Source organism: Portunus trituberculatus, chromosome 35 (assembly GCF_017591435.1).
Source record: "Portunus trituberculatus isolate SZX2019 chromosome 35, ASM1759143v1, whole genome shotgun sequence".
Taxonomy (NCBI): domain Eukaryota; kingdom Metazoa; phylum Arthropoda; class Malacostraca; order Decapoda; family Portunidae; genus Portunus; species Portunus trituberculatus.
This window is the reverse complement of record NC_059289.1, coordinates 40,104-50,103: the sequence shown is the minus strand read 5'-3', so window position 1 is coordinate 50,103 and position 10,000 is coordinate 40,104. Positions and strand designations below refer to the sequence as shown.

The following is a 10,000-nucleotide window of genomic DNA, read 5'->3' as shown; positions in this document are numbered from 1 at the left end:
TGGCATATGAAGATCTAACCCACGGAGTGCTATGCATCGAACTCCCAAGAACATGGTAAGCAATGTCGATACCCTCACTCACCCCCCATCTCCGCCACCCACCCGGGAGCACATACCTCGAAGCGCGCACGGCGGTGCCAGGCTACTCCTCACTAGGTATTCACAGGAACTGGAAGTGTGCAGGGTGGCGAGGTGTTGAGGAAAAGACGTGCTTGCAGTGGAGATAAAAGAGGTACTGGAAGAAACCTGGTTTCCTCTTCCTCCTCCTCCTCTCCCCCTTCCCTTCCTCCTCGTCTAACGTCATGACTAGCCCACGGAGTTCTGCCTCACTTCTGGTTCCACTACTGTTGCTACTGCTGCTTCATCCTCTTGCCACCTCTGCTCAGCTTGGTACGAACGTGCACGCACACGCACGTGCGCGCACACACACACACACACACACACACACACACACACACACACACACACGGCCCGGTAGCTCAGTGGTTAGAGCACTGGCTTCACAAGCCAGAGGACCGGGGTTCAATTCCCCGGCCGGGTGGAGATATTTGGGTGTGTCTCCTTTCACGTGTAGCCCCTGTTCACCTAGCAGTGAGTAGGTACGGGATGTAAATCGAGGAGTTGTGACCTTGTTGTCCCGGTGTGTGGTGTGTGCCTGGTCTCAGACCTATCCGAAGATCGGAAATAATGAGCTCTGAGCTCGTTCCGTAGGGTAACGTCTGGCTGTCTCGTCAGAGACTGCAGCAGATCAAACAGTGAATTACACACACACATACACACACAGTGGGCTATGAGCTCTGAGCTCGCACCGTAATGGGGAAGACTGGCTGGGTGACCAGCAGACGACCGAGGTGAATTACACACATGCACACACACCACGTAGTGTAGTGGTTAGCACGCTCGACTCTAAATCGAGAGGGCCGGGTTCGAGTCCCGGAAAGCGGCGAGGAAAATGGGCAAGCCTCTTAATGTGTGGCCCCTGTTCACCTACCAGTAAATAGGTACGAGATGTAACTCGACGGGTTGTGACCTCGCTTTCCCGGTGTGTGGAGTGTGTTGTGGTCTCAGTCCTACCCGAAGATCGGTCTATGAGCTCTGAGCTCGCTCCGTAATGAGGAAGACTGGCTGGGTGACCAGCAGGCGACCGAGGAGGAGGAGGTGAATTACACATACACTTAAAAATGATTCATTTATTTATTTTCAAGTTCATTTCATGTCATAAGCAGTGAGTGACAAAAGCAGCATGAAACTGCAAGATTATATTATCTCTCTCTCTCTCTCTCTCTCTCTCTCACACACACAGCATTAGAGGAGTCCGGTAATAGTGATGTTGGCGGCGAGGGAAGCGAAGATCGAGTCCGTGGCGTGTTCCTGCAGAGTTCGGGCGTTCCAAGCATTGAGTCGTACCTCAAACTGAAGGAACCTTTTCCAACCCTTACGGGCCTCACCGTCTGCCTCCACCTTCACTTTTACCACATCCGCTCTCCCATCACACCTATCATCAGCTACTCCGTCCCAGATTTTCAAGACGAACTGCTTATGTGTGAGTGGGGGAAGCGGGTGAAGGGAGTGAGCTAGGAAGGGAAGGATGCAGGGTGTCTTGCATGTGGTATAGGTAGGCGTATTGTTCTTAATTTTCTTGGAGAAGTTTCCGTATGTATACTTTCCATAACTCGTTTCACTCTTTTTCAGATAAACAAGTGACCATTGTCGTTTTAAAAGTTATCTTTATTCTGCATTGGCTTTATGTTGTATTGTGTGTGTGTGTGTGTGTGTGTGTGTGTGTGTGTGTGTGTGTGTGTGTGTGTGTGTGTGTGTGTGTGTGTGTGTGTGTGTGTGTGTGTGTGAGAGAGAGAGAGAGAGAGAGAGAGAGAGAGAGAGAGAGAGAGAGAGAGAGAGAGAGAGAGAGAGAGAGAGAGAATACTTTGCTTTGACTTTCTTCACTCTCGCTAATTTCACTTACTTTTCTAATAAGACTAACAAATAATGTTAGGAAATTATCTCTTTTCCTATTTTCATGTGACAAAAGTTGTGTTAATTAGGTATCTGCTTTAGAGACGAAACGGATGTTGCTCCACCTCCTCTTCCTCCTCCTTCTTTCTCTTTGCGGTTGTGTTTCCTTTGTCACTCTGTCTGACGCAGCCTTGCCTCCTGTGTGCCAGACGTGGACTGGGACGTTGGCAGCCTCGGTATCGTGTGCTGCGGCGGTAGCGGTCGTGTGGAGCAGCGGAACATGTTTACATACAGTCTGTTGTATTCATGGATCCACCTGTGCGTCAGTCTGGACCTGGAGGGATGGAGCTACACAGTGGCCATTGACTCACACGTGCACCACGGCAATATTTCCAACTTGCTAGGGAGAGAACTGCTGGTGCGTGGTGGCGGTATTTTGATAGTGGGGCAGGAGCAGGATCTGCACGGTGGCGGCTTCAACATTGGACAGACATACGAGGGGTATGTGGCTGACCTGATCATATTCCCGAACGTACAGAGGATCCAGCGAGTCAAGGAGTTCTTGTCGTGCACATTGAAGAGAAGGGAGACAACTGTGGTAACTTTCTCCTCGATGGAAAATGACTGGGAGTTACTGGGAGACTTGGAGATGATTTCCTTCACTCCAGAACAGCTATGCGGGAAGCCGCCGCCCTCGCACATCATGTTTCCTGAGCACCGTACCTTGAAGGAGTCTCAGGACCAGTGTCACATGCTAAAGGGATGGCTGAGTGCCCCGCAGAGCGAAAGCGAGAATATAGCCATTGTGAAGGCCACACAAGACCGCATGGACGTGTGTACCATCAGCTGGGGCGTGTACCTGTGGCTTGGGGTAAAGACAGTCTTTTCCAACAATTCCTGGTCCTACATCAGCTTGGACACCAACAAGTCTATGGAGTACACCAACTTCCGTAAAGGCTACTCCACGGCTGTCGAGTCCTACAACTGTACCTACATGGACGCCTTCGACACTGGCAAGTGGGCTGTGTACCCGTGCACACTCAAGACTTGCTCTGTGTGCTCTTTCGACAAACCCTCAACCCTCAGGCTGCGCGGTCTCTGCGAGAATACATTACTGGACCGAATATACATAATTAAGGGCGTGAGAAACGGGAAACCTTTCTTCAGCGGCATCGGAAACACGGAGATCTTCTGGGACAACACAACCTGGATGTTGACGGATGTCCTGGATCAAGGCGTCAGCGGTGTCATGAAGAGCTCCAGTTTACAGCAGTACCCGGTGGGCCTCCGCACTTGGAACATTATAGGTACGGGGGAGCTAGGAAAGGAAGGTGGCAGCATAATGCTTATTTATTATTTACTACGGTGCCGTGTGCCTGGAAGAAGAGTGAGAGGAGATTGTTTATTTACTTTTTGCCACAGTACAGTGTTCCTGAAGATATACGTCGCTATGGCAGAGGTTACTCATATTTATTTTTTGTTTTATTCTGTTTATTTATTTATATTCTTTGTAAGAAAGAGGGTAGTATTCTAAAACATTTATGTTTCGCACCTCCACTAATTTCAAGAGATTTTAGTTGAAGTGATACGATTATTTTTTTCTTTTTAGTTTTAGTGACAGATTAAAACAATGTTTACATTAATAATGGGAGAAACACTTAAAAACCCAGCTAACTATTTTTGTAACCTTTGTAGAATTTTCGTGGTTAGAAGGCAGAGCGTTTCTGAATACGACTATTCTAATAATTCCCACTTTTGGATTTATCAAGCTATCCCTCAACCTCCTTCCTAATTTCTATCATTAGAGAGCTTCAAAAGAACATAAGATAATTTCACGAATAGTGACAATAGGTTGAAATACTTAGGTATGTTTGATGCAAGGAGTTCCACGCATAGGCATCATGGCTTCTTGCAGTCTGCCTTATTTTCTTGTGTTCTTATTAACACGGAGTAGCATGACATCACCAGTAGAGCTCGTATGTATAATAGTAACTGATTGAAAAAGAGATGATCTATCTGCCCTGTGCAGGAGACAAGTGCCCCTTAAGAAATCCAGAGCTGCTAATGACTGCATGCAGTGAGAAGCAGTACACGTGTCACGACGGCACGTGTATTAATAAGATTCAACGCTGCGACCGGGAGGTGAACTGCCCGGACCAGAGTGACGAACGCCTGTGTACCACCGTGGTAGTGCCTGAGGACTACATCAGGGAGGTAGGTGAGCTGGGTGGGACGGAGGAAGATGAGGAATACAAGGGAATGGATGTCATCCCTTTTGTGCTGTAAATGCAAGAATGCATTTATTTATTTTAAGAATATGAATTGTTATTCTAAAATATTAAACACACACACACACACACACACACACACACACACACATAGAGTCAAGAACTCTTTCCTAATCCTTACTGCTTATCCCTATGTCAGGTTCCCCCGGCGAAGAGAGGGACAGATCCGGCATGGGTTAACTTCCACATCATTATCCTGTCAATGCAGCCTCTTGACACGAACAACATGAAAATCACCATTGATATCAGACTTATACTCCGTTGGTGGGATCCTCGACTTGATATGGAGAGCTTAAACTATGCTGACTCTCTTAACTTCATTCACGAGGACGACATCTGGAGGCCCGATTTGCTCTTCCAAGACGTGGTGGGTACCGAGGCCGTGACCGTACTCCAGTGGGAAACTTTCGTGGCAGTGATGGAGTCTAAGCCATTGCCTGACGACATCACGAGGGTCAGAGAGGGTGAGTGAGTGAATTCCTAAATCATAGTCATGAGGTATAGTTACTTTACCATTAGCTTCGTCTGTTCAAACTCTTCATTTTTTATACATTGCGGAAAGCTGTCAGGTTAGGTAAGGTTTGGTGTGATTATGAAGTGAAATTACGTTGCTATTATCTTTATTCAAACTTTTCATTCCTTAACTTGCAATTATATTGAATTAACGTTATTTCTATTATGCGTTGGAAGAAGGAAAGCTAAATTAGGTTTGATTAGGTTAGGTTTGGTTACTATGTGCAATTACTTTGTCATTAGTTTCGTCTTTCTAAACTCGGCACCTATCCAGCTTTCCAAATAACATTACCGTTTTTTTTTTTTTTACGAGTAAGTGAAAATTGATTTAGTTAACTAATCTTACAGCTGATTTTTCCTTGTGTCGATCACGATATATATATATATATATATATATATATATATATATATATATATATATATATATATATATATATATATATATATACGTACATATATGCGTACATATATACGTACACACACAAACACACACACACACACACCGCGTAGTGTAGTGGTTAGCACGCTCGACTCTAAATCGAGAGGGCCGGGTTCGAGTCCCGGTAAGCGGCGAGGCAAATGGGCAAGCCTCTTAATGTGTGGGGTGTGTTCACCTAGCAGTAAATAGGTGCGGTATGTAACTCGAGGGGTTGTGGCCTCGCTTTTCTGGTGTGTGTCGTGTGTTAATGTGGTCTCAGTCCTACCCGAAGATCGGTCTATGAGCTCTGAGCTCGCTCCGTAATGGGGAAGACTGGCTGAGTGACCAGCAGACGACCGAGGAGAATTACACACACACACACACACACACACACACACACACACACACACACACACAGAGAGAGAGAGAGAGAGAGAGAGAGAGAGAGAGAATCATGCCTCAGATATGAATAGTCATAAACTTTAAGTGCCTGAAAAGGAGTAGGTTATTTTTTGTCATCCCCAGGGAGATATAAATTGTAAGCACATGTCTTCATTTCCCCAGATGAAGTGTACCCCGGGGAGACAAACTCCCTCAAACTGGAGCAGAACTATCAAGTGAAATTCACGTGTGACATGCGCCTGCAGTTGTACCCGTTCGACACTCAAACCTGTACATTTATCATTAGACTGAAGTCTTACACGCGATACCTGGTTGCTCTGCGGAGCTTTGAGACCATAGTGGAGTACCGAGGCGCAAGGAATTTGCGGGAATATAAGATACGTGAAGTGGAGCTTGTAGGCCACGACTGGTATAACTACAGTGGGCAAGAGATCCGTTTCAACCTGGATAACTTGTCAGGGTTTTATGTAAGTAGTACCTATATCCCAACCTTCCTCATGGTGCTCATTTGCTACTCCACCTTCTTCTACGAGCTGGATGACTTCAACGACCGCATCATGGTGTCTCTGACTGCGCTGCTGGTGTTGGCCACACTCTTCACGCAGATCACGGAGACAACGCCCACCACTTCTTACCTCAAGCTACTGGATGTGTGGTTCGTGGCTTGCATCCTCGTCGACTTCTTCATCGTCGTCATCCTTGTGGTGATCAATGCGCAGAGGATGAGGGAAAATGACACAGCGAGCAACGTCAGTGTTGTCATGCCCTTCGGTGCCAAGAAGCCTAGTAACCACCCAGCCCCTCCTGGCTTCTTCCCGCAGCCTCACCAACTCGTGAAAAGCGTCAAGATAAACACCTTCGCGCAGATCAGCGTTCCCATCATCCTGTTCGTCCTTGTCATGGCCTATGTGGGTCTCTCGTATAGGTCTCCCATGTAGATGTAATGCTATTTCGATGTTCGTTCATTTTATTGTCATCGTAGTAAGTAAGCACGTGTGTCTATATCTTCATGCACGCCTTCTTGAAATTCGTGAGCTGAGAGAGAGAGAGAGAGAGAGAGAGAGAGAGAGAGAGAGAGAGAGAGATTTAATTTGATAAATTTATTACGCCCGAGAGAGAGAGAGAGAGAGAGAGAGAGAGAGAGAGAGAGAGAGAGAGAGAGAGAGAGAGAGACTAAATATATGATCACAGGGATGCAGTGGTGGACGCAACACATTGATTTTCTAGTTACTAAGTGAATGGCAGAGACATACACACTACATATATACAAACTGTCAAGGCTCTCACATTCATTCTTATTTTGTCAAAGTTCCTTGAGAGATTTGCAAATCTGCAGAATGCTTAATCTGGCGAGTAATGAGCCTTGAACAGCAGGAAAGGATGGGGGATAGGGGCCTTACAGTTTGGGTAGAGAAGCACGTGGGTAGGGGTCGGAGGTGTAGGAGTCAGGAAGAGGATGATTGGGGGTGCGGTAAGACTTTAAATGCTTTTCTTCGTTAGAAATATATCCTTTTGAATTGATTTCTAATAATTACAAGTGTGTCTATCTGTGTTGCCAAAAGAATATAAAGTCATAGACGACAGAATAGCGATGCTGGTTCAGGAATATCGCCGCTATGGTATCAGAAATTTTTAATATAGGTACATTCCAATGAAGGTATAGGCTGGAAGAATAGGTAGAACTGGGTATTGGGTTTGTGGGAAGTAAGGAATTTAGGATGAAGGAGATAAGCTGATAGATATCATTCTTAGAAAACAATACTATTTCAAGAAGGAGAGAGGTATTATGGATATGCATACGTGAGACGTAGTGACAGGCAAGTGTAATGATGTGAGAGTGTTGGTGTACTGGTGGGCACCCTGGTGGGGTGATGGTGAGCGTATATATGATAATGGTGAAGCTATCACGGGTCTGTGTTATGTTGTGGGCGTGCTGGTGTGCTGGTGGGTGGTTTCATACAGCTACAGAAACTTATTTTGGGATTAGAATAGTAAAGACTGGCCATTAATCTTCTGACCTCAACAGACCCTTCCTAATGTAAATAGAATAATCTAATCATACCCAAATATCAAGGTAAAAATGCGTCTCAATACTGGAGGAGTTATCGCCGAGACAATTGTATAGGCTCTGGCCACTTGTCACATTCACAAACAAAATTTAAGACTCTTTACCTTACTTTTCTTTTACTGTATCTTATGTATGTACTTTGTGATTCGTTAATAAAAGTAGCAAATCAAATTGATATCAATCCCCCAATATCCCTAATCCCTATCCTTCTCATCATTCTCCCTCCATGCCCCCGTCTCATTCTCACCCACCACCACCACCAGGACTCCATTTTACCACCAGCCAACACGCTGACCGTTCCACCGCCACCTGTTCCACCTGCCCCACCTACTCAGTATAAGGATGAGTCATTAACGTGATGAGACGTTGATGGGCGGGTAATGTACAAGAAAGCTGTACTATAATTCAATGAAGGGATGACTAAATGGTGAAGGGTAGATAATGAATCCTGCAACAGTGTTATTAGTGATGGGATGGTGATGAGACAGTGATGGGATGGACATGCTGTACTAGAAAGAATAGAAGGAGTCACATGTGGGCAATTAGCTGGTGAAGGGTAGTTAATTGTAGGCGTATGGTAGTTATATTGCGTCGAGTGGTTAGGTGTTACTAGTTTACTGCACCAAGTTGTAGCATGGTTTATATGATCTAAGTTGGCATGTCTAAGTATGACACTAACTTCATAAAAAGACATCATTATTTGGCCTCTCAAATACCCAAACACTGGCCAACATTGCCATATTCGAGGGGCATTTTAAGACACGTCTTCTGCTCCTGTTCCTGCTAGGACTGATTTTGCGGCCGAGTCTCTTGGTGCAACTGCATTGTCTCCCCCATGTGCTAATACGGCTGCTACGTCTTCTTCCGTTGCTGGTTCATCTATTAACTGCCTAGCGGCAAGTGGCGGTTCACAGCAACAACCGTGGAAGAAGCTACGCAATCGTAAGTAGTTAAGTGGTGCTTAACTTTCGCCTTTCTTTGTCAAAGTTTTTCTTGTAATTTTTTATAATGGATTCTTTATGTACTGAACTACCTTTTTCATCAGTTACGGATGAATTACTAAATTTAGCTATCAATCCTAATATACCCTTTTGCAGTGTTGATAATTATAATAATTTGCAGTTTGATACTTTCTTTCCAGTTGATGATAAATATAATAGAGACTTAGATGTTAATGAATTTCATACTCAACGTAGGTCTGTTCTTATTCCGAAATCAGTTTACATAACTCTTGATAATGTATCTTTAGAAAGAAACAATACTTTAACGTTATTAAATTTAAATATTAGATCAATTCCTAAAAATGTTCAAGTTTTTGTTGACACTGTTTTACATGTTTCTTCTGTGAAAATTAATGTTATTGGTTTTACAGAAATAAGACTTGCTCCTCATTTGTTTTCACTATATGAACATTAAGGGAAGGTGTAGTGCCCCAAGACTGGAAAAGAGCTAACATTGTCCCAATTTATAAATCAGGTAACAAGAGAGACCCATTGAACTATAGACCAGTGTCACTTACAAGTGTGGTAGCTAAGATGTGTGAGAGGGTGGTGAAGAATAGATGGACAGACTTCTTGGAGAAAAATGACATACTTTGTGAGTGTCAATTTGGTTTCAGAAAAGGGCGTTCATGCACGACAAACCTGATATGTTACTATTCGAGGGTGATAGATGTAATACAGGAAAGAGATGGTTGGGCTGATGGAATATATCTGGATTTAAAAAAGGCCTTTGATAAGGTACCACACCGGAGACTGATCTGGAAACTTGAAATGGTAGGAGGAGTGCATGGCAGTTTACTAAAATGGATGGAAGACTTTTTGGTAGGAAGAGAAATGAGAACAATAATTAAGGACAGACCATCAGAATGGGGCTTGGTGGAGAGTGGAGTTCCAACACAGATGCAGTTTTGACCCGATTTTTATTTTGATGAGGCTTCGTTTCAGGGTTTTGGATTTTATTTTGCTGGTCTTTTGGTGGGGCTTTTGGCAGGGATTTTGTATCGGCTTTTGGCGGGTATTTTGACTGGGGATCCTGGCGAGGTTTTTGGCAAGGCTTTTTGGCGTGACGTTTTGGCGGAGTTTTGTGGCGGGAATTTTACGCGATTTTTATTGACGGAGCATGTTGGAGGGTCAATTTGGCGGGGCTTCGTGGGTCTTTTTCTTGGCGGGGCTTTGGCAGAGACATTTTAGCAGGACATTTTTGCAGGTCTTCATGGTGGGAAGATTTAGCTGCATTTTTTTGGCTGAATTTTGACTTTGATGAGGCTTCGTGGCAGGGATTTTGTAGTTTGTTTTGGCTGGTGTTTTTCAAGGGACTTTTTGGAGGGGCATTTTGGTGGGACCTTTTGGCAGGACG

The 10,000-nt window shown here is 44.7% G+C and overlaps 1 protein-coding gene across 1 annotated transcript; it reads left to right on the top strand.

Annotated features, from left to right (window-relative positions):
- Positions 1-1,940: 1,940 nt before the first annotated feature.
- Positions 1,941-6,659, top strand: LOC123513077. Its single transcript, XM_045269930.1, has 4 exons — positions 1,941-3,260; positions 3,983-4,167; positions 4,381-4,705; positions 5,737-6,659. Exons 1-4 carry the CDS (start codon positions 2,234-2,236, stop codon positions 6,510-6,512), a joined length of 2,313 nt encoding a protein of 770 aa, XP_045125865.1. The 5' UTR covers positions 1,941-2,233; the 3' UTR covers positions 6,513-6,659.
- The last annotated feature ends 3,341 nt before the right edge of the window (positions 6,660-10,000 follow it).